At 38.0% G+C, this 14,060-nt stretch overlaps 1 protein-coding gene across 14 annotated transcripts in view; it reads left to right on the forward strand.

Moving 5' to 3' along the window:
• nrxn1a (neurexin 1a) overlaps positions 1-14,060 on the forward strand; it is a 180,328-nt gene that overhangs the window by 11,714 nt on the left and 154,554 nt on the right. For 6 of the 14 annotated variants that reach the window (XM_082151709.1, XM_082151718.1, XM_082151711.1 and 3 more), the window contains exons 4-5: positions 518-547; positions 1,301-1,312. The exons of 2 other annotated variants lie outside the window; for them this stretch is intronic. In XM_082151709.1, the coding sequence (XP_082007835.1) occupies positions 518-547; positions 1,301-1,312 (42 nt within the window). The remainder of the gene's footprint in view (positions 1-517; positions 548-1,300; positions 1,313-14,060) is intronic. 6 more of the 14 variants (XM_082151720.1, XM_082151723.1, XM_082151722.1 and 3 more) reach the window with 1 other exon arrangement.

Here is a 14,060-nt window from a genome sequence, read left to right on the forward strand (position 1 = left end):
TTAGTTTTGGAGGCATATATATTTATATATTTTGGCTGTGGCTCACAGGAACCTAAACATACATCAAATTAAAGATGAAATGGGTAATATTGATTTATCCCAATATAAGCTGTAGATATTTTGGTTTTGTATTGACACATTTTTGTGGCAAACCATTATTTGCAACATAACATAACTTTGTTAAGATCCAATCTATGTATGTGTCATCATCTTCCTGTGGAAGGTTGACCAGGCGGACGACAAGTTTGTTGTTTGGCGACTGAGAAGTGATTTATTTCTTTTCTAATCTAGATGTGTCTCTTTCGAGTGTGACCGATAAAGCATTGCAACCGCTGGGTTGAGGAAATGCTTTTTGAATGTTCCCTCACACCCACTCTCTCCCTCACCTTTGACCCCACCCCACCCCCACCTCGCGGGCATCCACCGTTCAGACGATGCCCGCATGTCAATGTGACAAAAAAAAAACCTTCCCATGATCCCGTTCTCTGTGCTGACTGTGCTCTTGTCTTCCCTTAAGGTCTTGCGCACCTGATGATGGGCGACCAAGGTATGGGTTTAATTTCTTAATCACCTTTTTGCCTCCATCAGCCACTCCCTCCTCCATCTCTCTGCCTTTCTCTCTCACTGCCTTGTGTTGAATCTTCCTCATCTCCCTTCACTGCTGGTAGGGTTTTACTGGGGCTGCTTTCTTTCTGGCTTGGCGCTGAGTCAATGGATGGTTTGGTCTTTTCCATTTTTCCCCCACCCTCTCTTCTGTCTCTCCCTCACTCTCTCTTTTTCTATATCTCTTTCTGCTTTTACTTCCCTTCAACCCATCACGCCGCTTCTTTTGCGCTTTAGTTTTTCTCTCCGTCATTCTCTCAACAGCCCCGCTATTCCATTGCCGCTTGCCAACTTCATTTTCATATAGAGGGCAAAAAAATACTTTCAACCCAGTGGATGATGTGAGTTACAGGGACTTCTCTAAGGGGTTTGTTCGCTCTTTGTAAATGTGCTAGTCTGAATTTCTCTGAAACTGGAAAGCATTAGCCATCTGTTCGATATTCATGCAGTCTCCCTCATCTCTCCCATCGTCATGTTCTGGCATGTATCGCGATAGGAAGCTTCCATCTCCTCTTGCCTGCCCTTTCTCTTTTTGTCCGCAATGCATGGAGTCTCTTCTAAACGTAACCTTTCATTTTTCTGTCTCTGAATCTAACACACGGTCATGATTCTGACTGTTGCCTCTTTCCTCTCCTTTTGTATTTTCCTGTATCTCTCTGGACTTTCTCTTCATGGAACCATTATATCAATATCATAGGGAAAAGAAAAGGTATATAATGCTTCTTTCATACTATGTAATGATGTAGTTTAACTTAAGCTCTTTATGTATATTCCTGTATTTGTGGCTTTACACATGCATCTGTTTATTCGTGTGTTTTGTGGTACTGAAGTCACACTGATTTTTCTGTGTCACTCCCTACAAATATGACGAGGGGCTGGAAGGTAGGTGCGATGTCATGAAAATGCATCATTGTGCGATGTGTCAACAAATCTAATGTAGGGTTATGAAAAAAAAAAACAGCACATTAAAATTAGTCTGCTACTTGAAAATCAGTTGCACAGTGTTGTGTAGATATGTATTAATACCTACAGGCAACTAACAGTTTGCTTTGTGTTATAATCTATTACAAAAAATACAATAAAGTAATAATAATATATAGTAATTTCCTCGATAGACAGGTTTATCTCCATTATTTCAGAATTATTCAAATAAAATATTGACCACAAGGAGTCGACGAGAACACATGCAGATTTGGGACACATTTGAAAGTTTTTCTAAAAGTATTCAATATGAACATGTGTTGTCAGATCATCCCAAAAAATCAGGTAAGAGCTATTCACGGTATTCAAATTTTCATATTCTGCAGACATTGATCCTTTTTAGAACATTCCATACTGCCTGTATGCACAAATGCATATTAATTTAGTAGCACTTTACTGCTCTTTTAATATTAAAATAAAATTTTTGAAGAACCCGGTGAGATCCAGCTAAGGTAAGTGGACGGCACCCAACACTCTCACCACTGCAAGCACTCACGTCCTGCACCCGGCTCACAGACCACTGCATGCTGGTTTATCCACTGAAATGTAAAGGGCTCCACACATAGACTGATGGGGTTATGCACCTTGGTTTGAAAAATGAGGGATCCGTGATTGGTGGAGCAGGTAGGTGTGCTTTCTGTCTTTCGCTGGGATCTTGATTGTGCTCTGTAAGGCATTGACACCCAGGCCATCACACTATCCTGAATGGGCTAATGCCCACAGGAGATGTGGGGGCTTCAAGGCTTCTCTTAGCACATCTGAATACATTTTCAGAGGCATTTATATTTTCTCTCATTCCATTTTCTTATAGAAAATTGGTTTTCATCTGTCTGTAAAATTGAATGAAATGATGCGTGTGGCGGCTGACCTTGCCAGCGGGGTCACGCTGGCATTATCAAATTAATTTTGCATTGTGATATTTTTCTGTGGATATATGTTTGTGTGTGTGTGTGTTTGAGGACCACAGTTGTTACAGAGAAATTGAATGAATTGAAATATGCATTTCTTGTTGATTTATATTCTGTTTATTGTTTGTGTAGCAGCTTCCGTTTCATGCTTCAGTGAAGTCCTGCAATTAAATTGAAACAATTACAACACAAATTTACCAATAATTGCAGCCTAATTAATTACAAGGCAGCACATAATATAATTAAAGATTCAGTAAACTTCTCAATCTTGGGATCTTCAGTTGAGCTGTGCATGGCTGAGAATATAAATTAGCAGCATGTCGGAAATTTATTATAATTCAACACATGTGTGTATATATAAATCTCTACTCTTATTAAATCACTTTTATGTTCATGTTATATGCATTGAAGGCAGTGAGAGAGCACCAGAACTAAATAACAGTAAATATTTTTAGTTTTACATTTAAATTAGGCTTTGACTGAATATGATAACTGAAGTTATGATACGTTTTTCTGTTTCTCCTGAAGGAGTGTTTAAACTTGAGATAAAGTTCTTAAGTAAAAAATAGGAAAAGTGTGCAATTTCACATGCTTGTCGTCTTAGCATTCATAATAAAAGTTTGGGCTGGTTTTCACAAGAAGCCCTGCAAAATGTGGAATGTTACTAAAACAGTCCATGCAAAGTTCTTACAGCATCTTTTTTTTTTCTTTTTTCTACAGTTATTAAACACCAAGGAAAAAAGCTTACATTTAAAATGCAGAATAAAAAGTTGTAATGTTAAATAACTGTATATGAATAGCTATTCATTTCTTTGATTAAGGTCATTAGTTACACTGTTAGTTTGTGAAATGTATTGCCAAATAACCTAAAATTTAATTAATGGGGCAAACTGCTATTATTCAAGTTGAACATATGTAATTTTATTCTATGATCATTTTTGTAAAAAAAATATAATATTTAAATATGACTGAATCAGCCTACTAGATTGTCACACCAAAATAAAGTATTTTAAAAATGTTTTTTAAACCTCTAGTTCTCTTTGTAATTGCAATCCATATCCCTTTAATATGATACTAGGTCATTTATTAAGGGACATTTAAAGATCAGGGGTCCTCTGAGCAGTGTCCTTGCTTTCGGCATGAGTGAACTCTTTATGTTTATATGTGTGGTTCCCTCTGGGAATGCATAAACCCATTTTTACTTGACATTAGCCGGATCGAAGACAAGTGCCAAGTATCTTATTAAAATACGTGCCGTACAGCATAGATGAAGTGTGCGTCTGTGAGATTGTGCTTGTCTCCTCTTCGCAGCCGTATTACCGTCGTTCTTATGTTAAGTTGCTTTGGGGAGGATAAAAGATGTGCTGTAATACGGGTGGTGCGCAGAAGGCCGGTGGGTCTAATTGCTGTCATTTCACTCGGAGAGAGCCTGTGAAGCTGAATTGTTGCTGCAGGCGCTGTAAAGCCCGGTTCACAGGTGGGACTACACTGACTCCAAATTAGAATTCTTTAAGTCTAATTGACATGGCGGCATAAAGAATGCCAACAGTGTGGGTATTTATAGTAAATCCTCTGAATTGAAACCTCCTGCACCTGTTTAAATAAGCAATGTTGTGGCAGACGTGTAAAATTTGTTCTATTCCTGAAAAGTCTTTGTGCATTAGCTCTCGTTTTTGTTGCGAGTGAAATTATCCAGCCAGCTTGTTCCATTTAGCAAGTTTAGCTTTTACTATAATCTAGAAAAATGCTGTGCTAGCTGCTTAGTCGTTTCTTCTCAGCCAAGAAACGCACCTCAGATACCATCATTCACTTGTGTCATTGTCACAGATGACCCTGAGTGTGATAGGAAGAAGAAAGCCTGCTGTGACGTGTTGATCAATACGTATTTAAAATCCCATTACGCCTGCCGTTGCACATCGGATGCCTCGTTAATGTAATTACAAAAGTGGAACGGCCTCTTAAATTACTACAACCGTACCTTTGCTGACTTGCCACTGCCGTGTTCATTCATACACTGTGATGTATTAGATGAAACGCAGAGAAAATAAATTGCGCGCCAGTGGAAAACACACCACTGGCTTTTCACTAACTCACTAACCTACTAGCTAACCACAATGTCAATATTTAGAAATAAATCAATAGCGCTACCTCACAGACACAGGCGATTAAAGATTTAAAGATTCTAATCTACTCTGAAAACAATGACCTTTCCAGACCTGTTATGTGAGACTTTTGCGTACAGGCTAAAAACAAAGTACAAACTGACCATTTTTTTCCTATCTTAATTGTAGCGTAAGTCACACAAGGTCACACATTCCAGTTATAAGCACTTCCTGCAATCTAACAGCCGTTCATCCATCACAAATCCCATCACCTTATACTCTGTTCTCATTCATCGCTCTTTGACACAAAACTTCAAAGACTTTTTTATAAGGAAGAGAGGCAGTGTTTCAGGCATGTTGCCAGTTGGAACTGATGCTGTGTTGCTTGAAGTAAAAAAATAGAAACAGAAAGAAAATAATGATTTTTCTTTTCTTTTACTTGAGGAAGAGTATGTTGTGTTATTTATGGATTTAATACTGCCTCCAGACTCTGTGTCTTCATATCTACAAGACACCAGTCCTATGCTAGACCTTATCTTAAATTGGGTGCACATTTCAATCAAACACAGAGTTTCAGTTGGAATCATTTCGGATGAGATTTCACTTAAAACATATAAATATATGGGGAAACCATTAGAACATCAGTGTTTACAGAAGAATTTCGATTGTAGGTATTTCCTCGGCTGACTAGCAGTCATTTAAATGATGGAGGGTCATTCTTTCTTGATCATTTCTGAAGCACTCTCCACATGTGCTTTTCTAAGCACTTCAGACTATAAACAAGAAGTAGAAAGCAAACACAATTACAGGTGAAGTGAGACACGTTCTGATCATTTGCCATTGGTGTTGTTTTTAGAATGTGATCCAAATGGCTTCTTCAATATATTACCGCTTGTAGAAAATAGTAACACGTTGCAATAAGGTTCACTTTGTTAACATTAATGCAGTTAGGCACTAGGTATCAAGAACTTACAATGTACTATATTTAATAATCTGTGTTCATGTTAAATTCTAGAACTACCAATACATTAGCATTTATATATTTCACATTGAAAAAATTAAGCATCGGCTGCTGGTCATCTTTGGGGTTCATTTAGCAGTGATCGGTTGACTGAACATGATCACTCTATCTAACATGATCATGGCTATTCATCAAATAAATAAATGTTTACATGTAATATTGAAATGTATTTATCAGTCTACCCAAAACATAATGCAGTTACTGGATGAGCATCTAATATACAGTGTTGTTATGGACGACGGTGACTATTAGTTAATATCTGGCCGCTGAAAGCTCAGATCGACCAATCAAAATCAAACATTCCATCGAGCCATGTAATAATTTTCGGACAAGCATGAATTAGCAATATTTATCAATTAATTAGTAAATGCTGTAAAAAAAATGTTTATGGATTGAACTAATGTTAATAAATTGAACCTTACTGTAAAATGATAGATTAAGCCCAGGTTTCACACTTGATTCAGACACACATGCTGGTGTTTTCTGCAGATAATACACACGATTTATGGCGGTGGTTATGTCCCAACATTTATTCAATTGGAGCAGTCTGTAATGGAGGACAGCTCATTTCATGGGGTTCAGAGGCATGGCTAACCCCATCAGAGCAGCAGACATTTTAGGATAGTGTTTGGGCTAAAGGTGCTGAATACTCAGACAGTCAGGAGACCACAATGAGTTCACCGTCGCCATTTATGTAGAGCCGATCATTGTTAATAAGATGATTTTCTCATTAGATTCCTATAATGAAATTAAAAAGTAATCAGCAGATGTCATTCATGCGTTTTTGGAATGGGGGGTTTATCTTTGGGAAGGCGGAAGGATTTCTTGATGGGTTAGTCTAGCCACTGAGAGGCACTTCTCAAATGCCACTATGCCTGACCAATTCAAAATGTATCACCCACCTCTTCTAAATGGATTTAAACTGAACACTGACATCAGTGGCCCCAATTTGCAAGTTTCTATGCAGTGTACTGAATTCTAGGAATATAATATTCACCGTTGATATTTGAGAATCAACCCACAGTATTGTGTAGATGGTATTTAATTAATGTGGTGCAGTGTTTTTCTAATTGAGTTAAGAGATTTTCTTCCTTGTTTTTGTCTTTATGCAAATTAAAGTTGCATAGAACTTCTTTTTTTTTTCTCCCTCCATTCCAGGGAGATGTGAAGCAGTATTATACAATATTATTTTACAGTGCTATTTCTATTTGCTGAGAGCCATGCCATCAAGTAATAGCTTGCAGCATGCAATTATTATATATAATTATGTGTATAATTATGTTTAATAGCACATTTATTTCAAATATTACATTAAGATCATTGAAAAGGTGTGATTTTTACCAGATATTATAACCGGACATGTCACGCTGCAAAGTGTTATGTTGCAATCACTGAGGCAAAAATAGGGCAGAAAAGACTACGTAATGAGAGGGAGGAATAGATAGGCGCTCCGTCTTTCTTTCCTTTGGAGTTGAAGCAACACTTTTATCTTGCTGAAGGAGAGGAACATGCTGAGCCTAATTTGCTGGAGCAATGCTCGCTGGCAGTATTTTTCCATCAGGTCAAGCTATTTTGAAATACCCTCAAGGTGTGATAGTGCTTGGACTCATTGTTGTGGTGTGCCTGCCAGAATGTCATTACCAGCATTGGTAGGTGGGTGCTATCCTCGTCCAATGCACTGCACGTTCACATGCGTGCTGGGGTGATTTGATAGCTGATATAACCTTTTGGAGGAAATTTTGTAATATTAGCCTGTAAACATAATAAATTAATGTCTATCGCTTGCTTTTGATATTGACTTGTGGAAGATATAAATGGATGCTTTTCGAGCTGCAAGCAACTCACAATTTAACTACAGTCTGCAAATGTACTGTATAATCATATAATATAATTTATATTTTAAATGGAGACTAAAGGCCTGTTCACACCAAAAACGATAGCCTTAAAGATCACGATTACTATATTAGCGTCCACACCAGCAGATGATATCATTCTGTTTCTTCTAAGCGCGCGCTGCAGTTTTGTCGTCTGCCACTTTAAATGCTTGAGTTCTTTAAAGCTGGATGGATTCTGATTGGCTCTCAATGTTTTTATCATTCATCAGCTGGAAACAAAATCATCCCGAAAGTGATTCCAGCGATACCTTTTCTCTGTGCCGTTATTGTTATAGTTGTGGTGTGGACTCTGCTATTCTTTTATATTTAGAACTGTTTTTAGAACTATATATTTGTCATTATAGTTATCATCCTTGGTGTGAATGGGCCTTTAGACTTCAGTGGACTAGAGTTTATTTTTTTGAACATTGCACATGTAAATTTACACTAAATACCAGGGTTGTGCTCCATTCATATTTTAATTGAAAATGCCTTTCAAATTCCAGTTCAGTTCTTGAATTTGAATTTGTAAAATTCAAAGAAATTAATTTAACTGTATTTTTTTTAAATAAATGCAAAAGCCTTGATGTTTGAAGATAGATGGATGGATGGATGAAAAGATCTTCACTTCCCAAAATGTTTCACCTGCATTGAATTTCTTTGAATTCAGTAAATTCCTCTCGTTCCAACTCCAATATCAACCGTCTGTGGGGCGCTGCCAATTCAATTCAAATTCTGTCTTCGGCTAAAAATTGATGACACCCGAGGAAGATGAATGGAAATATAAACTGAAAGTTTTCTCCAGGTATTATAGGTGGATACTGCAGCTATGATTCACTGACCAAAAGAGAGAACTGTGTTTTTGAGCTTTGCCTTAAACAGAAATAGAAAGTGGTGACAACCCTCCAAAAAACGTAAAGCGGTAAAAAGAACGAAAGAAAACAAAGAGAGAAATCATTGGCAACACAGATCAATACACAACGGACACACAAGCTCCCCAGGTGAGCAAGATGGAGATCAGACGTTGAATCGATAGCCTGCAGTCAATAGAGGAGAGTGACTGAGGTGATGGAAAACTATATCCTGGGCAGACGAGCGAGGGCACAGTCCCCGAGGCGGGGGGGGTGGGGGCCCTAAGCTGAGCTTGCACGACCGTTTCATTTTCAGCGGGAATACGTCCGACCTTGGTTATTTAAGATCAGCATAAATCTCCCTTGAGTAGAGCTGGCAGCAACTCACTCCCTGTTGTGCCACTTATCTTCATAGAGCATCGTTCGCTAGCAGCCAAATTGTCAAGAGATTATTTTTACTTTATTTATTCTTTTATACCTTGGTAGCAGATGCGATATCGTGATTTATTGTTGTTTCAGCAGGTTGATGCCAGGAATAAACAGGCCGCTTATCTGTATTCTAATTTCTGATAGAAAACCTGCAATAAAGCACTGTAGCCTCCGCGACCTTTAACGCGATTATATACACAAACATGCACATTCGAAAATGAACCTTAAATACACACACGTACGCGCGGTCTCAAAGAATTTTTTAAAAGCTCTGAAGTGATGCGTGATGACAGCTTGTGTTTGAAAAGCAGTAAATATGCATGAGAATGGCTGCTAAGCATTTTCCTCTTCACAGTCGGTGGATTGTGAAGAAAGATGTGGATTGTGTGACTCATTTCTCATGAGTCATAAAGCTTATGCATTCATAGTCACTCCTTTAAGTGCCATATGTGAACTTCAGATTCAGGCTGAATACGGCAAGAGAGAAAAAAATAACCAGTCGGATCCCTGCGGTTAGTTGCCCTTAAAGGTTTGCGATGCAAAAAGATAAACAGAAAGACAGCTTCGGCGTGGTAGATTGACAGGTATTTTAATGAAACCATAAATTAGGCTGTTTTGCCCCGCTCAGATTCAAGTGCAAATTCAAGCCGTCCTCTCGAGATAATTGTAATACCTTAATTAACAGAACACATGAATGCATAAAGGCCTCAGAAGGGAAAATACATATTTAAATCCTTCCGTTTAGCCCACTTTGATGAATTTCAAATTTCTTTCACTGAAGGGATGTGGAGCGCCCCCGCGGGAGAATGAGCTCTGCCATTTCCCCATTCCTCTTGACCTGCCAAATCTGTAGCGGCCGGCACCAGTCGGCCTCCCTGGGGGTGCGCGGGTACTCATTAATCTCCAGCCCGCTGTCCCAAAGGGGGCAGAGTAATTGTTTAATAGTAGATACCGAGAGATCATGATTCTCTCCGTTTGACATTTATGAGGTCATCAGTGTCTCTCTACATTAATGCACGTATTTATTAACACGTCACGGCTGATAAAGTGGGCTTTACGGATATCCAGATATCCTGCACATAATAAGAGTATCTGCATGACATTTCTAATGAGTGTGTCATTTACTCGGTGACGGAATTACATTGCCGATATAATGATGGGCTGTGATTGACATTGTGTGTTTTTTAATCACAAACCGCAATGACATGGTTCACATTGAAAGTGTTGTGTGTCTTGCCCTCGCTGATATTCCTTCTGTTTGCTTAATTGTTTTGCTAATTATCCTGTAATGGCACAATGCTTGCCACTCTATATGTCAACTCTTAAAATATGTTGCCATTTATATTTCTGACATGGGCGATGAGCTCTCTGAATTTCAATGATTGTGTATTGCTAAATATATATATATTAGGACATAATTGATTTCAGGTCACGGACTGGATGTAGGTAACTCCTTATTAAAATGGAAACCTCTTGTCATTAAAACCTGGCCAATTAAGCCATTACTCTGGAAAGGGTATTTATGTGAGCCATTCAGTCTTCAGGTTTTATGCTGGGATTGTTTTCCCACATCCTTCTCAAAGTCCCCATGAAATCAAAACTGAAGTTTTTTGGCTTTTAGTATGATTATGTTAGTATGAATATGTTAGTCTTACTGTTATCTATAAGATCGTGTTCTCCAAAACATTGACAAAATTCACATTTAAAAGATATAAGAATTCAAAACTTAGTCTCTCACTTCCGCCAATATGGATCAATGATTTTGATGACATCACGCTGCAGTTCAGCTTCTCATTCGATTTTCTGTCCAATCAAATGCTTTCTGTATTCAACAGCATCCCGCCCCCAAATAGACGCTGAAGCTGTGGCTAAAATGCACATATTTACTATTTTCTACATGATATATGGCACATGGCACATAGTGCAATGTATAGGGGATAGGGAACAATTCAGACTATGTAAATATGCTTTCTATTGGGGCGAATGAAGTCTGGTTTCACAGCGTGCACACAGCCTGCTCCAGTCCAGAGACACGATAGCACAGAGCGGATCGAGCCGGAACAGACCACAAAAATATATCGGACCCATTTGAATTCTGCACAGAATGCTATATTTTAAAGCGATATGGAGGCGGTTAGGAGGATAAACGATTTGAGATTAGGAGGAAACTGCGGCTTTACCAAGCTCAACGGCTCTGGCCGAGCTGTAATATAAACAAAACACTATTGGCTATTTTAAAAAAGGAGAGGAGCTGTTCGATATGTCCCACCATGTCTTCCTGTTTCAGTGGAAATTGTAAAAACATTGAATAATGCTGTGCGTCTCAAGGCACTTCAGTGGGCCTTTAACCACTTCAGTTGATGAATGGATATAGTCAGAATCTCTTAAAGCGAGGGATCACCCAAAACTTAAAATTGTCATCATTTCATGTCATTCCAAACATGATGAACTGTAGGTCAGTAGGTTCCAAAAAAACATTTGACCACATAGATTTATTGTATTGGAAAAAACTTTTTTCAGATATTTTTCAAAATCATTATTTTTGTGTGATACAAAAGATGTCTTCCTTTTCATTGTATGTAAAAGCAAAAAAACAGAAAGGCCGATGCTTATTTTGAACCCCACAAAAGAAAGTAAGTCAGGTTTGGAATGACATGACGGTGAGTTAGTGTTGGCAGAATTTTCATTTTTAGGTGAACTGTTAGTTCTGGAAGGCGTGTCATGAACAACTTCGGTGACACGATCAAAAGTGAATACATTTCATTTAAGGTATACATTTTATTAGTTCCTGCTTTTCTTGAGAATCGAACCCCTGACCTCGGCATTGCTAGCGCCATACTCTATTGTTGGAGCTACAGGAAGGTTAAGAAAGTTGATTTCAGTTGCGAACTATGCTGGCTAAGTTTTATAACAGAAGGCTGTTTTCCTGTGATCGTCAATTGAAGCCACCAAAGTGCAGCTGCCCGGCCAATTCATTTAAGTTGACTTAACAGAGAGACCTCTTGGATTGGCTGTCTCAATCTAAACGTATGGCCCATCACATCTTTAATAGCAAACACAAGATGGGCTCACCGCCACAGTGGCTCTGGGGCTGATCATTCGTCTCGTGTGGAGAGGGGGGCAGTAAATCAGCCCTGGCTAGGGATGTGACGCCTTGGACGGGGATAATTTGTGCTCATTCTGTTCTGGAGAAACTGGGCCAGAGATCATTAGGCCATAAATCATGCCAAAGACGGATGTAAATGTAAAAGAACAGGAAACACAAAAACAGAACCCTGAGTCAAGACTGGAAATGGAAACACTGTGCTGTGTTAAATGACTTCCTAGGCTGGTTAAGCTGGTAATTTTCCTTGGGCAACAAACTTTTAAGGAGGAGTTCTGAAAGTCTTTTAATTGGTGATTTTCAGTTTTAATGAAATACCACAAGCTGTCTGTGAAGGATGGCGTTGTCACATTGTCTTGCAGGACATTATTGGAGTGGTGTTCTATGTTTATGTAAAGTAGGTGTGAGTGTCTTTGATTGATGGGAAATGGGAGTACTTTGCATGTACATTGTTGTTTAGAAACAATTCAATTAAAATATTTTACCCTCTGAAGGTCTTGGAGCGTAATTTGATGATCAAATGGCAGATAAGAGTGTACAGTGAAGCTGTTAGGTGTATATGTACCTCTTGCAATTGAGAAATTATCTTTTTTTTTTTCTATCTATAGTTGGATAGGTATAGGGCAGAGCTTAAGCTGGAAGTACATCACAACCACATTAAGCAGCCATTACTTCAGCCAATATGCTGATTTGGTACTCAGTTATTACCAGTTATTATTGGTCCTCAATTATTAATAATCGTCATTATCATCAATGTTTGCTGATTAATATTTTTGTGGATGAATGGAACATTTATTTAATGACTTACGCTGAAGACTGGAGTAATGATGCTGAAAATTCAGCTAAAAAAATAAAATATTGTAATATTATTTCACAATTTTTAGTGCATTTTTAATCAAATAAATGCAGTCTTGGTAAGCATAAGAGACTCCATTCAAAAACCACTAAAAAGGAGTGTATTACTATAATAATATATTGTTTATATGTAGTTAAAAGCTTTATTTTTGTAAAATAATTTAATTATTATTATGGTTATGATTTAGCTGATACAAGTTCAATACAAATATTGCTTTATCCTTATCCTATTTTTTTTTTGTCTGTGGAATTTGCTAGATTATTATATATTTTTTTCATTATTTGGCTTTTGTACAGTACACCTTTATCTTTTTGCCCTGCTTTTCTTTTCACTAATTTTTACCTTGAACTTTATATTTACCAGTGTGAGAGATTGTGCCTCTACCATGTTATTTTACACTTTACAACTGCTCTCCTGCTAGCTATGTTTATACAGACAGGAAGGATACAATACATCTCTATTTATGTATGCTTATTTCATTGTTATAAATGGTTTAAATTTATGTTATTTATTATTCTTTCAATTTAAGACTGCTCTGCATCCTTTTGCAGTATTGGTCTATTGAATATTCATCCAATAGCTTGTTTTTGTTTCTGACGTCCCCTTCTTTTTTGGGTGGGAGCATCCACAGTAGTGGGAAGATGCAAAGAGTACATTTGGTGTGGGTTGTGTTGAAACTAAAAGAGCCGTATGATGCTTGAATGATGTAAAACAAAAGATTTGAAGTGAGAGGAGTTGTCGTGGTTACCAGAAAAGGTCTTTAACAATAGCTGATGTTCTCCTTGGGACCGAAGAGAAAACTAGCGTCACAATGAGAAGGGTTGCCTAGCAATGCCGAAAGAGTAGTTGTTTCAGTTTGTGCTGTACAAAATGGATATCTAGTCATATTCAAATGAAAAGCACTTTTGGATCTTCAATATTTGGAGTTCCAGGGATGGGTGATGGAGACAAAGAACTCTGCATCTCATGCTCATTCTTTTTGTTCTTCATGCATTTGCTGACAATGAAGCAGGGAGCGATCTTTATTAATACGATTTCATAATGCTTTTGCTAATTGATTAAAAGGTGATTGCTGAAAGGTCTAACATGTTCTGGCTGCATTGGTCCGTCTGGGTTCTAATTGCTTTTTAATTGAGTCTTTCTCCCTTTGAATCTGTATCTCCGATTAATGCTTTTTAAAACGGAGGGCAAAGATTGGATAAGCGAGGCTGTTTTCTTTCATAAGATTCCCAATAATCCATATTCATGTCTGGTGTGGTGTTATGTTAATGAATTGGAGCTCTTTACGCTGGGTAGAAATGAGTTCTCCCTCTCTTCTTCGCTCCTCGTGAT

The sequence above is a fragment of the Leuciscus leuciscus genome (assembly GCF_965113295.1).
Source record: "Leuciscus leuciscus genome assembly, chromosome: 21".
NCBI lineage: Eukaryota > Metazoa > Chordata > Actinopteri > Cypriniformes > Leuciscidae > Leuciscus > Leuciscus leuciscus.